This window comes from Astyanax mexicanus, chromosome 13 (assembly GCF_023375975.1).
Source record: "Astyanax mexicanus isolate ESR-SI-001 chromosome 13, AstMex3_surface, whole genome shotgun sequence".
In the NCBI taxonomy this organism is placed as follows: domain Eukaryota; kingdom Metazoa; phylum Chordata; class Actinopteri; order Characiformes; family Acestrorhamphidae; genus Astyanax; species Astyanax mexicanus.
Window position 1 is genome coordinate 40163226 of NC_064420.1, and position 23715 is coordinate 40186940.

At 40.1% G+C, this 23715-nt stretch overlaps 1 protein-coding gene across 12 annotated transcripts in view; it reads left to right on the forward strand.

Moving 5' to 3' along the window:
- camta1a (calmodulin binding transcription activator 1a) overlaps positions 1-23715 on the forward strand; it is a 636729-nt gene that overhangs the window by 596592 nt on the left and 16422 nt on the right. For all 12 annotated transcript variants that reach the window (XM_049462994.1, XM_049462995.1, XM_049462996.1 and 9 more), the window contains 3 exons: positions 22776-22963; positions 23109-23305; positions 23421-23499. In XM_049462994.1, coding sequence (XP_049318951.1) covers positions 22776-22963; positions 23109-23305; positions 23421-23499 — 464 coding nt within the window. The remainder of the gene's footprint in view (positions 1-22775; positions 22964-23108; positions 23306-23420; positions 23500-23715) is intronic.

The following is a 23715-nucleotide window of genomic DNA, read 5'->3' on the forward strand; positions in this document are numbered from 1 at the left end:
CTGTTTGTGATGTGCCTTTAGTACATAACTGCTTACTGTACCTAAGTCATGATTGTGTTTATATATCCCACCTTCTGGTCACAATCTGATGTTGCTATTAGTGGAAGCATTTGTAGCTGCAGCTTTAGTTGCTGTTTGTTTTGGAGTATCAAGGAAGTTAAAACTTGGCTATACTGTGGTGTTTGAAACTTTGTGAACATAACGTTCGTAAAACTAGATAAGGAGAACCAAATCAAACAAATGAGACAAATAAATTAGACCTAATTATGTATTTATTGAGGAAAATGATCCAGTGCTAGATATGTGTGAGTGACATGAGTATGTGAATATTTGCTTTCAGTATCTTGTGTGACCCCTTTGTGTAACAGTCAAATGTTTCCAATAACTGTTGGCTAATCATGCAGATCGCCCTGGAGTAATTACAGCATATTCCTCCATACAAAACAGTGGACAGTGTGTATGTGTATGTTGGTGGGTTTGTAATCTTCATGTCTTTTGAGAGGGGATGTTGTACAGTCTAGCCTACTGCAGTGTTCTGACCTGTTTAACAGCACTGTACCTTTTCATGCTTATTTGTTTGTATATCCCAATTTCTGATAGCTAGTGGTGGCACCATTAGCACTTAACTTTAGCAGTTACTGTTGCTATTAGTTTTGGAGAATCTAAAAATTCACTGTTCACTGGTGCATTAGAGTATGCAAATCCTTTAGAATTTTCTACATCTCTAGATAAATTTGACTAAACTTTAAATTTTATTTTTATTTATTATTTTTTTACACAAGTAGATAATGAAATAAATAATACAAACGATACATTAGACTTAAGACTTTCTAATTTATTTATCTAGGAAAAGGTTCCAATACTACATATCTGAGAGTGGCAAAAGTATTTAAACCTTTGCTTTCACACACTTCATACACTTTTCAAAAGTATGTTGTCTCCTTGTGCAGCAACAACTGCTACTAACTGTTGATTAGTCCTGCTAATCAGCCTGGAAGAATTTTAACCCATTCCTTTGGACAAAATAGCTTTGACTCTTGTGCTGTTGTGGTTTCTTCTATGGACTGCTTTCTTCAGATCCTTCTACAACATTTCTGTTGTATTAAGATCAAATTGTTGACTTGTCCATTCCAAAATATGAGCTTTGTTTTTTTTTTGTTTTTTTTTTTAAACCTTTTTTTGTAGAACAACTTGTGTTCTTAGGGTCATTGTCTTTGTGCCTGATCCACCTTTTCTGAAGATTCAGACAGATTTTCCGGTGACATTTAGAATTCATTGTTCCATCAATGATTAAAAAACCCAAACCATGATACTAACACCAGCATGATGCACAGATGTGATAAGGTTTTTATGTTTAAATGCAGTCTGTTTCTTTCTCTAGACATAACACTTATTATTTAACACAAATGTCTATTTTGGCTGCATCCATCCACAGAAATGTGTTACAGTATCCATTTGCCATGTCCATGTGAGCTTTAGCAAACTTAAGATGGGCAGAAATGTTTTTTTGGAGAGTAGCTGCCATGCACACCATTGTTGTTCAGTGTTCTTCCGATGGTGGACACATGAAAATTAATATTAGCCAATGTGTGTGTGGCCTTTAGTTACTTAGAAGTTAGTTTAGGGTCCTTTGTGAATTGTTGCCTATTAAACGACTTGCTCTTGGCATGATCTTTGTTGGTCAGCCACTCCTGGGGATGGTAAAAATTATCTTGGATTTCCTCCATTTGTACACAATCTGTCTGACTGTGTATTGGTGAAGTCTGAACTCTTTACAGATGGGTTTATAATGTTTTTGAGCCTGATGAGCATCCACAATTCTCTTTTGTTTGTGACACGATACACTTCCACTAACACGTGTTGCAACAATCAGATTTAAATAACAGGCTCTGATCACTCATACCTGATTTGTCATCACTTTGATTGAACTTTTGTCACTTGCGTATATGTAATTCTAGATAATTTTCCTTATACCTTTTATGCATCTATTATTTTTTTTATCCATTTTCTAATATCTCACAAGATTTTACAATCCAATTTATGCAAAAAAAAATAAATCTGCAGAGTTTACTAACTTTCAGGCACCACTCTATTTTAGCCCTCAATATTTAAAGTGTTTTCTTTATTGTAAAGGGAAATCATAGTGGAAGACAGTGTACAAACAGTGTGTGTTGTTTTTCAACCCCCATTTTTCCCTACAATGATTTCCCCCAGTGGGGAAATGCACTGTGATTAGATATCATTGACTCAAGAGTTATTTTACTCCTATTAGCCGACGTTGGGCTGAGGATAACTCCGCAGAATTAGGTGGTTTGATTTCCCATTACTCCTCTCATTAGTGGGATGCATGCACTTATGCTGTGCTTCTTCTGTGGAGTTGCTTGGTAGTGTTAATTGTTGAGCTTGTAAGCGGAGTTTGGAGAGCGGTGTTTTCAGCACCGTGGACAGCATCACAGTTATTGCTCCCTTTAGAGTGCTAGACTCTATTGTACTGTTCAGCACTTTTTCTGTTATAACATGCCTAATTCATCTCCTTAATAAGCCTTTTATAAGGTTATAATTGATGTAATGCTGAGGGTGTGGAAAAACTCTACTCTGTCCAGTGCAGAGTACCTCTCCTGACCTGATTATTTTTGTGTTTTCCTGCTGAAACATGCCCATCTCTGCTCAGGAAGGGTTTGTTCATTACCTGGTAAGTTGTAGCAGGTGTGTGGGGAGCAGGAAAAACACAAGCAAGGACAAGACTAAGAGTCCTCCAGGACTTCAGGTTTGGAAAGCACTTTTAAAGCACAGGCATGAGGCCCATTTTAAAACTGGTTTTGTATAATATTTGTACTTTTTTTCTTTTTTTTTCTTCTGTTTTTTGCTGCAATGCAAGCACAATCAAGTTAGGGTGCTCTCACTCCTAACTTGTTGGGTGCAGATCTGTGGTCCAAACCATAATAACAGGTGTGAAAGGTGCCGAAAGCTACAGCCCAATCCAAAGAATCAAAATTTGGTCAGACCAAAAAAAGTGGTCTTGGTCTGGGTCAACTAAACTGTTGTTTGGTGCATAAGTGACATCCTTGAAAACAAATTACAGTTTAAAGTAACGTACAGTTCAAATACTACACCATTACGTGTACAGTGATTTTATTTCAAATGTTCTGTTTAAATGTTACAAAAAAACACTTATTGTAATGAAATAAGCAGTCTGGTCAGTGTTGTTTAAGCATTGATGTTATCCTTGATATGCTTTAAAAAAGTATATAGTAAATACAATATTACCTTTTTTCATGATACAATAAAATATTGTCATATTGCCCACCTCTTATGTAAAACCAAAACAAACTGGACCAAATATGTTTAATTGAACAAAAACACAACCCTAATTTGGACTTGAAATTTGAAACTGGACTTTGAAAAGTGTGAAAACTGCCTTAATCACTTCTGGCCCTCAGCTTTTTAGCAGAATATCATAAATAATTATTTTTTAAATAATTTTAAATGCTATTTACTTCCAGATATTATGTATGCCATATAATGGTGTTGGTTTGTCTCATACCTCACTGAACAAACATTAGTGACATGCATCATTGCTTCCAAATAGACTTACATGTTCCCATTAATCACAGCATTAATCTTGTTAGGTAAGAATTACACCAGTCCTCTGAAATAGTTCCTGTCCATTTTAGCCAACCTTTCCTTGAACTCTGTGCATGTATCATTGTGTCTTTTTTCCCTCAACCTTCTGTTGAGAACAATGATAATGGGTAAATAGATCTGATGCTTTTGCTGGTTAATTAATGTGTCCCACTGTTCCATCAGGTCTGTTGAACTAGTCTCCAGAGACTGGTGTAATCTGTATCTGACAGCACAATTAAGACAAGGGAATGCCAAACCAAGGCACTGTCATATTATTCAAACCCTCAAAACCCTTGTTTGCACATGTCTGCTTGGTGTGTGAGGCTGTAGGCTCTGTTTTTTACCCTCTTGTAAGTCTTAATTAAATCATACCATGTTCAGGGTTCCACTGTGGTCCAATAACATTTATTACTTTATAACTTATTATTGATGCCTTGAGTACTCACATACCTTTCAACTGGCTTTTGGCAATTTCATAGAAGTTCACTTACAGGGGTTGCTTAGGGTGATAATTTGGAAAATGACCAAGTATCTAAAGATCAATTTAATTTCATCAAACCTACGCCATAGCCTACTTGTACTCTGGGCGTAGCCATGTACTCTACACCATAGCCCAATGAACCTCCCCAGAAATGTAACTATGAGTCATGTGACACAGACAGAAGCAGCTGATTGGTCTGCGGAGCAACGCAGAAGTATAATCCTGCCTTGAGGAGGAAGGATGCATGTCTCTTATTTTTGTCTGGAAAATTTAAAGCAGCATTATGTGAGAATTGTTATTTTGTTGTGCTTAGATTCCTCCTACAGTTTTGGAGTGCAACTACATTTTCCTTGATTATTATAAATACAAATCATGCCTTTGGCACTCCGTTTTTCAGTTGTACTTTCACTGTAGACACTGTAGACATGTGGAAGTAAAAGTAGGTGGACTGAGGTGGATCTGTTTAAAGGTCTTGTGCAGCTCCACCAAAGTTACAAAGTTACCAGCGTTTTGGCCTCGAGACTCTGGTACAGTCATTTTAAACTATTTTATTGATCATTTCATTGTAAAAGACTGTTGGCACTTACAAATGGTAAAAAACAAACAGCCTGAATATGACAGTGACGATGCATTTGTTTAAAAGGAGCTCTGTAAAAGCTTGCTGTTCACAGAGGTTATTTCTAAAGAAAAGCCAAGCAGCGAACTGGAAGTAGATACCTAAGAGATTGGGTGGACCTCAGGGTCTTTAAAAATAGAACGATGTGGTTAAGAGAGAGAGGCTGCAAGGGAAAAGGCTCATTTATGGTTAGTCATTATAGTTTCTGCAGTAAAATTACTCTGGCCTGCACTCACGTCCATTATAGCAATGCAGAGCACTCTGAACTTTTCCTTCTCTCTTGTTTTAGTGCTTTGTTTGTCTGGGGCTAAATGCTGGTGGAGAACATGTAGCTGAAACATTGTTAGAGGCCAAATAAGGCCAAATGAGTTATTTCAGCTATTCTTAATGGTTTATGGGCAAGGGCAGATAGAGTTTTGGTTGAATACAGATGGTATTAGTAATGTATAATGAATGTAATGCAGTGCTTGTTTTCACTGTAAGAAAGACATTTGCTTGAGTGTCTCTAGGGATGGGCAATATGTCAATATTTAGTGTATTGTATTTTCTTGTTTCATTATACTTTTCTGAGCATATTGTGGATATCATCATTGCTTAAAAAACACTGACAAACTACACATTTCATTATAAAACAGCGTCATTAATCTTGTTTAATTGAATAGAATGCATCACATTTTGCATAAATGCAAATAGCAGTTATTAAGAATCTACCAGTACTGGTGTATTTTGTCAGTGCAATAAATATTGTGTATTGATAAAATCTTGATTGCCCGTAACACCATGCCGATAATGCCAAAGTCGTTAATCGGTTCCTGCCGACTTTGTGCTATTTCTACTTTATCAGGACAGTGCTCATCCATATGCTGGTGCCTCAAGAATATGTCTATGCACCAGACCAGTCTCCAATGAAATAAAAAAAAAACACGTATGGATAACTGTTGCATGCACTGTCTGCACTCTACCTCTACCACAGAATTTGCAGAAACTGTAAGAATCATTTAATCAGTTATAGTTTCTGCTAAACATTCATCTTCTTTTTGAATAGCATTGCAATTCCTCACTTCCATCTAGTATCTATTTTTTGTTGATGAGTGTATTAATTAAGAAATCATAAACACTCATTTCTTCTCGTCATTAAACCACATGGGCAGATTGCACGGTGTAAGTGTAGCCAAAACTTGACTGTGAGCAGTGAAATTCCTACTCTTCTCAGCACTGTGAGAAAGTGAACAGCTCTTTCTTTTCTTACAGCCTCACGCTGCGCTCCTCAGGGGTCCAGTAGTTAATTTGCATAAATTGCGATAGCAGTGAAGGGCCATGCTGAGGCTGATTAAATATTCGGTTTGTTAAGGCCCGATTGGCTGTCCTGAAGTGTGCAGTTCTCTGAGCTTGACCTCTTTTAAAGGCTGTCATAAACCAATCAAGCTGTAAAGGAGCGAGTGGAGCTAGGAGCAAATGGCAGCAGATGGAGGATGTTATTACAGGTCATTTCAGATTCTGCTCTTACCAACCACCATCACACAGCAGTACTGGACTGCTGCTGGAGTCATAACGCTTAGCATGTCTCATTGTTGGCTCTTAGTTAGAAATAAATGGGTATTTGAATTGTTTTGGTGTCATATTTGTCTGTCATTATACTGATATGCCCAAATTCGGATGTGTCCCATGACTTTTGTCATAAAGAATGCTGTGGTGACTTGCAGGATATCCATGGGATTTCTGCCAGAGATGCTTGTCTGTACAGTTGTCCAATTTGCATGGACAGTTCTAGCCAGACACCGTCGGTTACGATCATAACCACCCACTGCACTGTCCACTGTGGGTGGTAATGCCCTTCATGAGTTTTTTTTTTAGTCATGAGTGACACTGTGGCTTGAGGAATGGAAAGGGAATGTCCCATTCATCTGGTGCTTATTATCAGTCCTCATTTTAACTTCCAACAATTCACATTGCCTTCCCTTGAGCAAGCTGGCCAGTGTTCAGCCTCACTCACAAGATAGCACAACCTATACAGATGTGGGCATTTCCAAGCTGTCTCTCTTTAAAACTTTAAAAGAAAATTCTGAATCCAAGCCACAGCCCTAATTTAACATGCTTTTTTTGCTGATAATATAAGGGTAAAACAGCTGCATTTTTGTTTAGAAATCCCTGTAGAAAACAGTGAACACAGATATTGAGATTATTAATGAATTATAAGAGATGGAGATATTTATAAATTATATATTCGTTTGTGTTCTGATTTTGCTTGATCATCGGTATTTACACAACAAGACATTAGAAACATTATATTTAGAATCTGCTCTGCCCGGCTCTATTTTCAGCCAGCTGTATTGAATTTGTGCATCGGTAAACTGCGTCATATCAGGAGATGTAAAGTAAGTGATTGAACCAGGGCACGTCTGCAGGGATGGGCACAGCAGTTTGTCATAGAGGATCCCAGTGTCAACCTGATATGATTTGCTGCTTGTTTGTATGGAGACTAAATTGGAGGGATCCATTCAAGCAGAAGGAGAGGGAACATTAGAGCCTGCAGAGGTTCACTGGGTGCACTGAGAGCAGAATAAATAGCAACCTATATGGATCTGTCTGTCTCATTATTCTTGTTTTATGTTGTTTTATAATGGACAATACAACTGAAAATGCTTTTTAGACTTATTCTCATACATAAAACCATGTTTGCACCTGATCATTTGAAGTGCATTTTGAGTATGATAATTATATATATTGTATAATTGTATATGTTTATACTGTACGTAACCAGTCTGCTGAACTGTGCGAGCTGAATTCAGGGTTATATACTTAATGCTCTAGACAGACTGAGATCTGATTCCTGAATGGGATAGAAATTTTCTTGGTGTGTATCGATTACTACTGGGGTTTCGGATGTGTTGGTAGAAGTTTCAGTTGTACTAAGAGTCTTGGTTATTGAATGTCAGATCACTGTCTGTTTTAAATATGTTTTGGGTGTAGGGCTGCACGATACTGGAAAAAATTTACATTTCAAAAGTTCTTTTTGCGGTGATATATATTGCGATATTAAACAATGCAGGGCCCATGACGTCACCAGCCCCGCCCCCCAGTCTCGCATCCGGACAGATCAAGAGCTGAGTCAGCGCAGAGCTCTCAAAACCTGAGGAAAACGGGCTTTTTAAAACATGAATAAGAGCGTTTTTCTGGGATTAAAAGCTTGAATTCAGCTGTAACTAGAAATATCTGTGCTGGACTGAGGTGCAGCGTTTACAGGCACATGAAGCGAGGTAAATGCATGGCCTCAGCGCATGCCCAGGAGCAGCCGGTCACTTGTACACATCGCAATGAGTATGCTTTAATGATATATTGTGCAGCCCTATTTGGGTGCTAATACATTTGCACATTTATGTGGATTGATCTTATCAAAATGTAATCCTGATGCATTTTTCTCTTGATTGCAGACTTTGACAGTGAAATGCCTACTTTTTTTATTTGTGTCTTTCACTTTTTCTCTAGATATGTAGAGTTGTTGTTCTTCAAAGTAGGAGGATCCATCTGTCCAAGCCATATCTGACCGCCAAAACCAACCCCCTCCAGTGTTAGTTGGATTGTTCTGGCCTGCATCCTCCACAATGTAATTAAACAATTAATTTGGCGTGAAGCAAATTAACTGGTACCATGATAAGAATTTAAAAGTTAAAACTATCAAACCAAATACAAAAAAGTGTTTATTTCTTTTGAGCTGTGGTTCAAGGCCTTTTCAAATCAAACTAACAAGTGAGAATCTAGACCAAGGAACAAGGTAGGCGTAAAAGAGGCCTTGAATCAACACTTAAGACTAATTCCTTCCCCCTACATGTACAAACAATTACAGTTTTGAACTCTATCACCCACATACTTCACTACAAATTTACTAATAAAAAACTTAGTCAGCAGCATAAACTGTGGTGCTTTGTAAAAGTATTTAAAACTTCAAAACGTTTCACCATTAGTTTATTTTTTTGTCAGAGTTATACCAGTGGTTGTGTTTTGTGGGATTTCCAGTGGTAGTGCTACAGTCTGAATACAAAAGATTTAGATTAAGTGAACAAAATCAGTATTTTACATCAATCCAAACCTAAGAACACCTCAACTTCTGCCCTGGTCTCTTCACTACAGTGCAAACTCTTAGCTGGTGGTTTTACTGCTATCAGCAGACAGTGTGTGAGCGGTGTGTGTGATGTTCCTTCTGCTGTGTGGCTGTAATAACTGGTGGTGCACAGGGTTCCTCCTCTCTGTATTGTCTCGGAGCACGCTCGGCATGTTGAACGTATGTCTGATAAAAGCCTCCCGAGTCACGACTCTGACTCAGAGCTGCCCCTTCCCCTTCACTCTCTCTACACTCTCAAAGATAAAGCTGCTATAAATGGTTCTATGAGCAATGCCAAAGAAGAACCACTTTTTGTGTGAGTGTGTGTGTGAAGAACCTTTAAATTGGAGATAAATCTTTACATCAATCTTTACATGGTTCGGTAAACCTTTAAAAGGGTCTTCAGAGGTTTAAAGTGGTCCAGCAGACTTAAGGGCAACTTATGCTCCTGTCTTGAAGTTGCGCTGTCACCTATGAATACCTTTCACAATGTTTTCCATATTACATTCACACATATCTACTGCAATTTACTTCCCCTGAAGATGGAAAGTAAGTTGGTAGGAAGAGATGTGTGACAGATCTGTATACACTCTCAAACATTTCAAGTTGTTTAAACTCAGCAACATAAGTTCCCCTGCTGTTAAGTTAAACAAGTAAAGTGTTTCATTTGTCCTTTTTAAAAAATGATCTGTTTAGTCAAATAAACTAACAATTCACCTTTATTTTAACACACACACCTTAATACAACTTTAGTCATGTTCACATAACTTATCATTTTAAGTTAACCACAGGTATTCTCAACATATTTAGTATATTATTATTTAACTGCCAATACTGACAGTGTAATACTGGAGCAGTATAGGAGTAAATTCAGGAAAGCGTGAACTCTGTAGCTCAAAGCCAGCATACTGTGATCACTAGGAACACAGAATAAAGTTAATGTGCTCTTACAGCTCTACAACACTGAGACCTGACAATCAACACATATATTATAACGCCCAGGATAAGGTAGCTTTGGGCAACAGACAACACAAAGATGGTTGCATATTGGCATATGGCATATTTGCATATTGGGCCACACCCAATATGCAAATATATTGTACCAGGAGCCTATAGGAAAGCTGCATGATCCAACACTGTATAAAGAGCATTAAAACGTGTAGTGACTAAAAGTTGGTTGAAATCACATTTTTCCATTGGCTCAACAAACATTTTTAAGTTTTCAGGTTGAAGTTCTCTGAACTCATTTTATTGAGTTGTACTGGCCGGTAAGTTCACTCAACTTCATAATATTAGTTCTCCTGACTAAAACACAGAATTACTTTTTAGAGTGTAGGAACCACACACAAATTAAAACATTGAAGATCATTAAGGACATATCACACCCTCTGAACTCCCATCAGGCTACTTAAGAACATTTACAGGAGATATTTTGTCCCAAATGCAGGGGAAATTCTGAATATGTAAAATTTGCTATTGTTTGTTATTGTTTATTTTGTGTGTTAGTATGTGTGGCTATAGGTTGTTGGTGTTTTTATGCCATGAGTGATTAAAGACAAATTGCCACATAAATTTAATAAAATCTATTCTATTCTATTCTATTATGTGTGGTTCTTTTAGAAGCAAAAGTTGCTCTTTTATGGTGTTGGTTAAAAAACATAGGAAGAACATTTATTTTAAGAGTCCAGAGGTGGAAAGCCTCTAATGGGCCAAATGTGCTCTAACCTGCCTCACTCACCAGTGACCTGGCCTGCAAAACAGACACTTGTCCAACACTGAGACACTATTATAGCCCTGAATGCATTCCTGTGGGAAGCTCTGTGCTCTTTGCTTTTTGTTGAGGTCAGGTAGCCAAAGACCTGAGGAGGAGTCAGCGTCAGGACTGACGGTGTTAAATGCTCCATGAGCTGCAAGGCCTGGATGGCATGGTGGCGGTAAAACGTGTGTGGAGTATAGCATTCTCTGCAGCACTGGCAGCCAGTCGTAGCTCGCGGCGTGGTTGAAGTCTAGACTGAGAGGGACTTGTTCTGTGTAATTGTGTCTGTTCTGGAACAGGACGCTTTGTGGAGGCCAGTGCTGCCTGCAGGGAGACTTTGTTCATGTGAGGAGGAAGGAAAATGTGCATATATGCATTCATATACTTCTCAAATATTCACCAAAAATGTACATATACACAGTCAAATCACAATAATATGACATTCTTCTTGTTTCTACATCCATTATCAGTTTTATTAGTTCCACTAAGCGTATAGCAGCACTATGTAGCTCTAAAATTACAAACTGCAGTCTATTTGTTTATTTGGATACTGTATTATCTTCATTTCACCCGGTTTATTAATGGTCAGGACCCCACAGGATAGACAGAGCAGGTATCCTTTGGGTCATTCTCAGCACAGCAGTAACACTGACACAGTTGACAATGAATCAGACACAGCAGTGCTGCTGGAGTTCTTAAACACTGTCCACTCACTTCATTTTATTACACTGTACACTTAATTTATTTGGTCCATGATCTATGATGTTTTAAAGACCAGCTGCCCAAACAATTCTAACCTAGAGCAGAAGTGAACCTAGAGCTTATCGTAGAATAATTGCGGTCCTGTTTGAATAAAAACCAATGTAATGTAATAAAAATACTTGTAATTTATCTCTTTTTGGTGACTGTAGAAAATATATATATATATATACTGCTAATGACTTGACACAGATTCTTTATCCTCTACTAACTGTCTGGCAGTTAAATCCCTAACAGATAGTATTAACTACAGTAAAACTTGAGAATTAATTTTCATTCAGCTGCCTACACTACAGTGGAATTAGCTGGCAGTGTAGCTAAATGGACTGGGAGTTTGGAGCCAGTTTGGAATACAGATCAGAATTTTCTTTTGGTTAGTTTAAGCAGTGCCATAGCTGAACCATTTCCCACTAACAAGAGAGCTTTTCTGTTAAGAACTACTGCCATGTTATTTAAACGATGCGTGTGAATGTGATTTCTGCCAGAGTCGTACAGACAATACTTCCCAAGCACCACCCGTCACAATCATTACCACCCACTGCACTGTGGGTATTATCATTACACATGCCTTTGATTTTTCTTTGAATTTCCCTTGAATTCAACTGATTTTTTTATATTAGACAAACACAACTCTCCCAAGATGCAAAGTTCCATGTTTCTTTCACCAGTAACGCATGCTCACTACCAGGTATATCTCAAATTGCAATAATTCTTATTTCTTTGCCATGAGCAGGCTGTTCGACCCAGCTGTCCCCTGAGGTAACACTTCATGATCAATTTACATACTGTTGTCCCATAATATTTTGGCTTGTCAGTGTAAATTAGGTTGAAGAACATTTGTATTTTATTGCCAAAAGCTGCCTTGTAGCTGTGGTGTGGGTTAATTCCATGGTTGCTGCTGGACCCTGCGGTTCCTCTACTGCAGATGATAGGGTGAATGCAGATGGTTGGCTCAGCTGGTAGAACTGGTGCCAAGAGGCCACAGCCTCCTCCCCTGCACTTCCACTAAATACCAGCTCATGTCAAACAGCAGGCCTAAACACAGGGGGAGGCCTTCTTAAACACTCCAGTCTCTGGAGGACCATGAAGATTTTCACAATTGCTGTTTGAATGCTAAGTAAGGGGAAGACAAAAAGATGTGATTTTGTTCTGGACATACAGCTGTAATATTAGTGGACATTTTTGCCAAGTTTGATAAGATATAAGGTTCTCCAGAGCCTTGAATTGAAAAATGATCACCAAGAATTAGCTTAGCCTAGAGAAGGTGTGGGTAGTTCATGGGGGGTCACCAACCCTCTGCACACTTTAAACTATACGAACACACACCGTGATGAAAAGCTGCATCAAATTGTCACACACAGCATACTCTCAACTGTCAAATGATTATCTACTGCTTTAGGCACTAATCACAGATGTTTGAAGAACATGACAACTCCACCCAGATAGGGACTTGAACCCAAGATCCCAGCACTTAGAGACAAACATGCTAACAAAAAAAGCCACTATGCCATCTACAGCAAGTAGTAACCCTAGTGTAGTAGGTCTTTTAGCCCCTGTTGTCCAGCCATGTCCTAAACCATGCAAACACCAACACCTTTTCCTTTGGAGAGAAAAGCACTTTAGTGTCTGAGAAATGCAGCCTAAGCTTTTGGGATGCAGCTAGAGTTATCTCATGTTTCCCCTCATCCAAGTTACCTAGAGGGATAAGTCTGCCCCAATTTAACCCCTGACAAATATAAAATGTGCTTATCATTTCTTACCAGAACTGTCATTTGCAACATTAGCCTATTCCATTTCAATTTACCTGAGAAGCCCTAAGCCATAATATAGAGTTTGTCTGGAGTGCATTCCGTTACTGTAACTTAAATAATGTTATGTATGCCCTGCTCAGGGAAAACTGCTGTGTTATAATGTTTGAGTTCAGGGCCAGCGATCAGCATATATCCCACCTGGCTCAGCAGTCTGAGAGTGGCCAGATTAGGACAGAGAGTCCACTAACTTATTTTAGAAGAAAAATGTTTTTTTTTTCTTCATTCTGTGGTGCATCCTGGTTCCAGGTGTGGGTGTGTATTTGTGTATCTTTTTCCCCTCTCTTTACGTTTCTCTATTTTTTCTTTGAGATCTCTATGCCTATAACTGTATTACTGGGTGTAAGTGCATTCTAATTCAGTGTCCCGCAGAAATTCTGGATATGTCAAATGAAAAAAAAATAAATCTGTTCTGATTCATGTAACAAAGCTAGCCTGAAATTGGCCATATAACAGTCTAATACTAACATATATAAACATATAATAGACAAATTTGGATGCATATTTGGTTCCAGCGTGAAAGTAAAAGGTTGGTTAGACATCTAGTATTCTGTAGTGTTGTTTGTCTGTCAGTATTCTCTTACTTCATTACCTAGCATGTATTATGAAAGTACATCAAGTAAAAGTCCCAATAGGTGGTGTGATTGGGGAAAGATAAAATACACAAAGCTCATTCACTGATACAGTTAGAAAAGTTCACATCATTTCTTGGCTTGTTCTGGCTACTGCGCTTGCACAGATCTCCATATAGGGGGCTTTTCTCACTTGCACATTAGCACCACTGTATCATTAACCTGCCTCAGCTGGTAGGATAATTGTCTTATTTTGTTGATAGACGGGACTTCATCAGTAGATGCTATTGTGAGCATTACGAGAACACCCCTTTATTTTGTAATATTTTTGCTTGTGTATAAACATCTCTTATCTCTTATCCTAGCCACGGATCTACAAAATATAGCTGTGATGCTAGCTAGCTTTAATGACAAAGCACTGACTTTAGTTCATGACCAAACTTTTGTTTGTTAAAGGAAAAATGTTTGTCTTGTTTTTACAAGTCTTTAAACTCGGCAGAATCACAGGAAGTTCCTGGCGTTTTTTTCTCTCACTGATATGAGATTATGGTAGTATTCCCAAAAAGGATGGTATACTTCTTTTAGGTGTGTAGGGGGTGGGTAGGACTTAAGACTTTATAGAAATTGTGGGTATATAGAAAGTTCTTTACATTGGCTTCCCTTAAAAGTTAAAAAGGTATTTTTCTTGTGCTGTAAAGCTGCCATTTTTGAGATTTCTGATTTTTGTGTGACAGTGATGATATGCAGAAAGCCCACACAGAAACAGCAGCCTCACCTCCATTCTGTATCCTCCAGAAACTAAACCCAGCCTGTCTGGTCTTTGATGAACGGACTGCGGTGCGCTGGCCCTGACTCATCCGCCCTCACACACCCCATAGAACGGCAAAGCCCGCTCTTAATGAAGCTCCTCTCCTGAGCAGCGTGCTGCAGGGTGTTACACTCATTAGTCTTTGGGACCTCTGTGCTCATGAAAGTGAATCAAGGCCCATGAGTCACTGGCAGGGAGGTCTGGAGAGTACAGGGCTGGAGATGTGACACAGGTCAGCACCTCAGCTGCTGTGGCAGATGGCGCGTTGCTGCAGACTGGGAGGTGGAGGCAGGGTTGACATCAGCAGAGATGAACCGATGGATCTCTGGAGACAGCGCAGTGATGGAACCCTGTCGGAGGGTGAGGAACATGGTTAACATGTTAGAGGAGTCTGACAGACTGAGAGAAGGGTGAGAGAAATTGGCTCTGCAAGGCTGAGGACAGTGACGGATAAATCTTCAGTGATGTGGATGTGGTGATCTTACTATACGTTCTTAGTGCAGAGTTCTACATATTAGCAAATTTAACCTTGTGAATCCTTAGTTTCATAGCAAAAAAATTACAGTAACCATTACAGGGGTCATCATTGTTGCATTTGTCTTTCAAAATTCTCCACACATTCCACTAATTTTGGGGACGGGTCAGGATGGCAGGTAGACTGGAAGCCCTGTTTAGGCAGCCATGTACACTTTGAAATGTTTACAGCATGTGATTTTGCATTGTCTAGTTAAAAATTGCATGAGCATCCCTGAAAGATGTTCTCTTTAAGGCAGCAAATGTCTCTTAAGATCTCTGTGTACTTCTTTGCATTTATGCTCCATCACAGACGTGTACTGGCAGAACCCCATACCATGACAGACTTTTAGACTTGTTTCTGCTGTCTTAGAATATAAGTTCTGGAATACTGATTTGCCTGACCACAATACATGTTTCCACTGTTTGATGGTCCATCCCAGATCCCTGCGAGCCCAAAGAAGTTGACGCCATGTCTGGACATGATTAATATAAGGCTTTTGTTTTGCACAGTACAGTTTCAAGTAGAGTTTGTGAGTATATTTTTCTGTGTTATATTGATTAAGTAATCCCTTGCCCATATGGTTCTTTCACCTATTGTTGAGTATTTTTAATTCAGTTCCGTCTGAGATCAGATCAGAGCACAGAGGTGTTCAGCTTAGGCTTACTTCCTTGGTCTTTTTCTTTTCGGATTTCTGTTGTATTGTTTAATGATATTATACGCTGTAAAGGAAGTAATACGGCTATCCTTTCCAGTTTTTTAATCTTCCAAACATTGTTTTCATTATTTTTATGTATAAACTGGGGATTGTCTGCTCATCTTCATTCCTCAACAACTCTGAAATCTGATCATTTTTTCTTTTTCTTTTTTTTAAACAGAAACGCAATACTAGCCCTAAATCACACCTAGTTGCAACCTTTTTGGAATGTGTCACAGGCCTAAAATGCAATAATGGTGGATGTGTTAAAAATGTGTGAAAAAAAAAGTTAACAAGAGAAATTTGAAATATCTTGGGTTCATTTTCTCTGCAAAGAAATGGACTGTTTTTTATTTTCCATACCATGTCAGCCTTTTCTGATTTGAGGATTTAAGATACATTTCACTGATTGAACCCTGCATATTTTGAGAAACCTTTGAAATGACTCATTAGCTGATGTTGTCCTTTAGAGCCAGGCTGATGGTAATCTCAACTCGACCACCAAGATTAAACACCACAGCCTTGCCAGAGTAACAGTCAGTGACAGGCTATTAAAGACAATGTCAATTAATGACAGAAAGCTCTTAATTCATCAGGCGAGGACACCTGCTCCAGTGCTTTTTTGCACTTTATAACTCTCAGCTTTTGGCCTGAGTCTGAGATAAAGCTGGTTTGGAGCGTGGTTTTGCTGCAGGTGTTGAAATGAAATTCACGCTCGTCTCGAGGCGTGTTGCCCTCAATAAGACTAAATATCCTTGTGCCTTGTGCTGTGTGTTATTTCTGTCAGTGATCACAGGCTGTCACAGAAGTGCTGTAGTAGGACGGAGTGGGAGGGTGTTGGACGGTGTCACGCTGCTTCGTCCGCTCTGATTGGCGGAGCCCTGTGTGGCTCCGTCCCCAGGCTGCGGGCCCCTCCCTCTAGCCCTTCTCCCTCTGCAGTGTACGTGTGCGGCTTTCTGAGCGTGCTCGCAGCAGCAGGTGGAGATGACATCATCTGCACTGCAGCAGACTGCAGCACTGTGTCTGAACAAAGACATGTCAAAGGGCTGCTGCTAAGTGCTGCTGCCATGCTGTCTGTCTGCGTTCTCTCTCTCTCTCCTGCTTGTTCTTTTTCTCTCTCTCTCTTTTAAACACGCTCTCTTTGTTGCACACTCTCCCTCTCTCTCTAACTCTATGCCATATTCTATTACATGCTTTCTCTTTCTCGCTCCTGCTCTCTTTCTGCCTAGTGTGCCTTACACAGTATGCAATGTTCTCTCACTCTGTTTCTTCCCCTCACTCTCTTTCTCTTGGCCAATTATGCCCCACACTCACTTTCTTTCTACTCCTTTCTTTCTTATTCTCTTCCTCTGCCTCATTCTCATCCTCTCTCTGCTTTGCTCTCTCTCTTTCTCTCTCTCTCTTAAACATGCTCTTCCCCTCTTTCTGCCTCTAACTCCGGTTTGAGGCATACTCTATATTACTGTCTCTATCTCTCTCATGTATTTCTGCCACTTCTTCCTCACACTAGCACTTTATTCAATGCTATCTTATTGTTTTATCTGTCTTTTTCACTGTCTCCTCTCTCTCTCTCTCTCTCTGCTGCTTCTGCCTCACACAATTTCTTTCTGACCCTTTTTTCTCCCATGTTCATTTTGTCTCACTGTCTCTCTCTCTCTAGTTTGCTCACTTTGTTTCTCTTTCTCTTCTGCCTCACACTGTCTCTTTTTTAGCTTTCTTTTTCATTATCTGTAGTTAGCTGATGGTTTCTGGGCCTGTTTCTCTGTCTGCATCGTTCTCCTCTTTCATTCTCTACCTCTCCCTTACGGCCACACTCACTAACTCTCCTTTTGACTCCCCTCTTTATTTTTTTCTGCCTTTCTTACACACCTCTCATTGCTCTTTCTTCCCCTCTCTCTGTATCTCTTTTCTTTCTGCCCATCTCTTTTTCTTGTGCCCTGTCTCTTTTCTATCTCTTTCTGACATTCTCTTTGCATCTCTAACTATCTGTGTCTCTGTCACTCACTCTCTTTTTATCTTATGTGTTCTCTCATCCTCAAACTTGCTCTATATCCATATGTCATGCTCTCTCTTTTTTCTCTCTCTCCCTCCCCCAGCAAAAGGCAAAAGCCCTAACTTAGAACAGCTCTAGCTCCCTGACCTAGCTCTCTCCCCTCCAGCTTTGTGGAGTGGAGTGAATCCTCTGCTGCATTCGAACACACACACACACACACACACACACACAAACGCACTTATATCCCCCAGAATCTCTGTAGGGATGCTGATGATGGATGTCACTGTTTTACCCAAATAATATCAGCCACCACCCAGTGCTTCTGCTCTCCCCTGGCTGTGAATGGAAGTGGAGCAGTAGTGGTAGGCTTGGCTGAACACTTGAGAGAGTTGCTGGATGCAGTAGAATATGTTGACTCTGTGCCCTTCGCCACTGTGGTTTTAAAGCTCGTGCCCGGAATACCAATCCGTTTCAGTCACTGGAGTGATTCAGAGCTTAACGTAAGTGATTGCTGCCATTTCCCTGTTGGCCACTCCGCTGTCTTGTTGAACAGTGACAACTTACACGACCTCTAAATGGTGATTCACCACACAGCGATTTCAGCTAACTTACACACACACACACACACACACTGTTCAAGCATAACATTATGACCACCTCCTTGTTTCTACATATAGAAACACTTTGTAGTTTTTGTAATTACAGACTGTAGTTCTTATGTTTGTCTGAATGCTATACAACGAATGCTGGTCAACGAATTAGAATAATTTGAAATAGTGCAATCATGAAATTCTTTGAATGCATTTTTTGTGCAGAAAGCAAATCAGGTGTTCACCGCACCTGTCCTACTCGTTAGACTAATCACAGAACTCGTTACCTGGAAAAAAATTTGCTCAGCTGAGCTTTCCAAAAGGCCCATTTAGGCCATTTAACTGTGACACTGTTGTTTTATTGAATTAGAATAATGGAGAAACCGTTTCATTGAATTAGAATAAATGCTCGAATTTTTGTTTTCTGTGAAGAGTGTTCACTGTGCAGTATAAAGTCAGGGTTGAGTAGAATTTCTAAGTTGTAAAATCAATCATGGGTAAGCAGCGCGACCTCTCAACTGGAATAGTGGCTCAAATTCAAGCCCTTCGCCAACAAGGCTTGACCCAAACTAAAATTGCTGAGCAGCTCGGCATCAGCCAGTCTTCCGTCTGCAAAGCTCTCAAGAAAAACTGCAGCAAGCACAGCAACTGTTCCGGCGTCCGAAAAACTTCTGCTCGCGACAACAAGCAGCTGAGAAAGATCGCAGTCAGCAACCGGTTCAAGTCCACTTCCGAGCTCACCGACTTGTGGAACAAGCAGACCGGCGCTGACGTCTCCAGATCAACCACTTACCGTCGTCTGCGCGAACTCTGCTTCAAATCTCGCGTTCCAGCAGTAAAACCGATGCTGAACAAGAAAAAAATGGAGAAACGGCTGAAGTGGGCCAAAGAACATGGCGAGTGGACTGCTGAAGACTGGCAGAAAGTGGTCTTCAGCGACGAATCACGCTTCTGCATCTCCTTCGGTGACCAAGGTCCTCGTGTCTGGCGTCGTGGTGGCGAAACCTACAACCACGAGTGCGTGAAAAGATCCGTCAAGTTTCCCCAGAGCGTTATGGAAACTCTGGAAACTCTGCTTCCTCAAGAAGACTGTCAATGCTGCCGTATATCAAGATGTTCTGGAAACGTTCCTGATTCCGACTGTTGAGGAACAGTTCGGCGAAGAAGACTTCATATTTCAACAGGATCTTGCACCGGCTCATGCGGCAAAGTCGACCAAAGATTGGTTCACTAAAAAACAGCTTGAAGTTTTGGCATGGCCGGCCAACTCGCCTGACCTCAATGTCATTGAAAACCTTTGGGCCATCGTCAAGCGGAAAATTCGCGACAGAAAGCCTACTACGCTAGCACTGCCTGGGAAGCTGTGAGTGCGGAAACTTGCGACAAGCTGGTCAAATCGATGCCGCGGAGACTTCAGGCAGTCATACAAGCCAAGGGGGCAGCCACAAAATACTGAGAAAGTGATGATTGTAATTATAATAAAAATTATTCTAATTCAATGAAACGGTTTCTCCATTATTCTAATTCAATAAAACAACAGTGTCACAGTTAAATGGCCTAAATGGGCCTTTTGGAAAGCTCAGCTAAGCAAATTTTTTTCCAGGTAACGAGTTCTGTGATTAGTCTAACGAGTAGGACAGGTGCGGTGAACACCTGATTTGCTTTCTGCACAAAAATGCATTCAAAGAATTTCATGATTTCAAATTATTCTAATTCGTTGACCAGCACCTGTATTAGCCTCCATTCACCCTGTTCTTCAATGGTCAGGACCCCACAGAAGAGACCACTAAGAGCAGCTATTATTATTTAGGCGGTGGGTCATTCATTCTCAGCACTGCAGTAACACTGGCATGGTTGTGGTGTATTGGGTGTTAATATGTGTTGTGCTGATATCAGTGGATCAGACACAGCAGTGCTGCTGGAGTTTTTAAACACTGTGAGAGTTCACTTACTGTCCTCCACTCTATTTAGACTCTTCTACCTATAGATGTTCCACCTTGTAGATATAAAATCGGAGACTCTGTTGCTGCACATTTTGTGTTTGTCAATCCCTAGTCCTTCATCTGTGAGCACAGGACTATCCTCATCCTGCACTGACATTAAGGTGTTTAAAAACTCTGATATACTCATACCAGCACTGCAGTGCTGAAAATGACCCACCACCCAAAAAATACCTGCTCTCTGGTGGTCCTGTGGGGTCCTGACCATTAAATAACATGATAAAATTGGGTTAATAAAGTATGCAGAGAAACAGCCTATAATTATACAACAGAAGTGCTCCTCTATGCTCGGTGAAGCAGAAAAAATGGACAATGGATGTTTAAAACAAGGATCATAGTGGTCATAATGTTTTGATCTGTGTACACATATGAACACACACATACACACAGCCTGGATACCAAAGCACTATGAATATCAAGGGAGCTCTTCAACAGTGGGTCATCAACTCCCTAACAGACATATAAAGTGGTGTATGTGTGAGGGGGCAGTGTGGCTCTCTCCATTCCCCCCTCTTACCTTCATGCTTGTGTTCTGCATTGTTCCCGTTTAGCCCATTCATTCATAGGCTGTTGCTAATGCTGCAACGAGCCACACGCAGCATCGCTCCTGTCGCCTAGTTACCGCTCAGCAGCAGGTTGCCACAGAAACAGGCTCCTGGCAGCAGCACCTCAGCGAGAGATGCTAAGACAGCCTCTCGGCAGCGGTGCTGCAGTGTACACTCGCACCATGGTGTCCTCATGCACACCTGCCACACACTGGCCCAGTGTTACCCATAGGGTTGTTAAGATTCACTGTTGCGTAGTGATGCTTCTGCTGCTTCACTAACAGAATGATAGGTAGAAATGACTGCAGTTAATTTCTTTACCATTACTGTGTAAACAGCTACTCAAAGAAAAAATATATATCAAATCGAATTAAATCGTTAAAAACTGTTTGTTGAGTTTGTTTGTTTGACTTAACCTGTTTTTAGTGTGTTTTTGATTTCATTTGTTGTGAGATTGGATATTTATATTCATATGTAGCACTCTAAACTCAACACTGCAGGCCAAGAGCTAAAGCCATCGCTGTTTGTCTTGTAAACAAGCCACCAGCAAAGACAAGAGCTGAGCTTTGCTTTTTCGCTCCAGGGCTAAACAGCCTGTCGTTCCGGATATTGTGCCATTTCAAACTGCCACAACAGAAGAGGCCAACATAGATCAATGTGGCACTCTTACCTCTGCTTTGTTCTCTCTCACAGTGGTTGCATTTGATTTAGGTTTTTTTTTGGAAAGGTTTTGATTTAGGTTTTTTTTTGACTGATTACATAGTGCTTTTTAAGTTAACTCAGCCTGGCTAATGCAAAAAGAACAGGATCTCAGTTTGTCCAAAGTTGGTTCAAAGATGCAGTGGAGAATGTGAGTAAGGAGAACTTTTGACTAGACTGAGATCTGTACTCAATCATCATACTGCTTTATCTTGACATATACAATTACGAACTCCTCTTAATTGTTTACCAAGTGCCAGTCTATTGTACATCCACTATATTTCATTCAAAGGTATTTTTCTCCTTTTTAAGTTTATCCCTTTTATGTTGCAGTAACTAGTAAACATTAGGTAACATGGTTGTAAGAACATGATTTGATTTCATTCAACAATCGAAGCATTAGTAATGTCAGGTAATGATGTTGGATGGGTGGTTAGTGTTGGATCACAAAATGCTCTTCAGCCCACTGTTAAATAAAGACTTTTACCTTTCAATTCTCTCGGTCAGTGAGGCAATAGAAGACCAAAGCTCAGTGGTTATTCCGTCAATCTTCCCACATATTTCTTGACTCAACATAATTATCGCTTTCTGAAACAACTCATATCTCAGAACATCCTTCGGGCCAGCATCCTCGGGTTGAAGTGAAGCTGCAGAGTCGACCGCCTTGGTCTTGCCATGGCCTGTATGAGATGACTCCGATTTGAGTTGATAAGCCGCCATAGTAGAAATTCACAGAAGTCAAAGTTTAGTAAATAAATATGCAAAAAGGATCCACAAAGAACACGGCAGGTAGACGTCATATCTGTATGCGCCCCTAGTGGCCACCGAAAGCTTTATACCCTTTTAACAAATGTGTGGCACTAAGCTTATGTGTTGGTGCATAAGAGTATTCCATTCTATAGGCAATCCTATTGATGCACCTTAAAGTAGCTGAAATCATATACAGTTGTGTACCATTGGTTCATATCTGTATCGGTTTACAGTTGTATATGTTCAGTCCAAATATTGTATATTTATATTTAGTTACATTTCTAATGTTAACCTGTTGAATTTCTGCATTCTGCATTTTTTACCTGTCATGTTCTTTACTGCTATTCTCTATTCTCTCAAGCTCTTTATTGCAGATGTTTGAGTTGGTGGAAAGTCTAGATCTTTTCAGAAAGTGCAGGGATGATAAAGTGTAGTTTCTGAATGTGAATGTGGTTGTGTTGCAGATAACCAGTTCAGAATGTCCATCCTGGAGCGACTGGAGCAGATGGAGCGCAGGATGGCCGAGATGGCCGGCCAGCAGCAGCAGCAGAGCAATGGAGCAGCTGGAGGCGCTGGAGCAGGAGCAGGGGGAGGCGGCGCAGGAACAGGTGGAGGCGGAAATGGAGGGAATGGCAGTAACAGTCAATCCCAGGTATTCACACACTTTTTAAATATTACCTGATTGTTAAGCATTTTTAATTATTATGGAAACCTGGTTTGTACTGGGAAAGACAAATCAGATGGTCATCTCAGTGCTGGTCTCTGTACAAACTCTGTACGAATCCTTGTGCCCACAGTGTGTGTCGGGGCAGGTTCAGGCGGGCAGCTCGTTTGAGAGCAGAGTGGTGGTGGTGTGTGAGAAGATGATGAACCGGGCCTGCTGGGCCAAATCAAAACATCTCATCCACTCCAAGACCTTCCGGGGAATGACTCTACTGCATCTAGCAGCAGGCCAGGGCTATGCCACCCTCATCAAAACTCTCATCAAGTGGCGGTAAGAACTTGAGCAAGTCTGTCTATTGCTATTGTGCTTCTTTTTTTTTTTTTTATTATTCAGAGCTATAAAATAATGATTTACAAACTAATGATCTATTATCTGGTGTTTCCAGTACTAAGCATGCTGACAGCATTGATCTGGAGCTTGAGGTGGACCCCCTTAATGTCGACCACTTCTCTTGCACACCCTTGGTGAGTTTCTGTTTGTGTTCACATTAAATATACAGCTTTGGAAAAAATAAGAGAGCACTTCAGTTTCTGAATCACTTTCTCTGATTTTGCTATTTATAGTTATATGTTTGAGTAAAATGAACGTTGTTGTTTTATTCTATAAGCTATAGAAAATTTCAAATAAAAATATTGTCATGTAGAGCAATTTTTTTTTGCAGAAAATGAGAAATTGCCAAA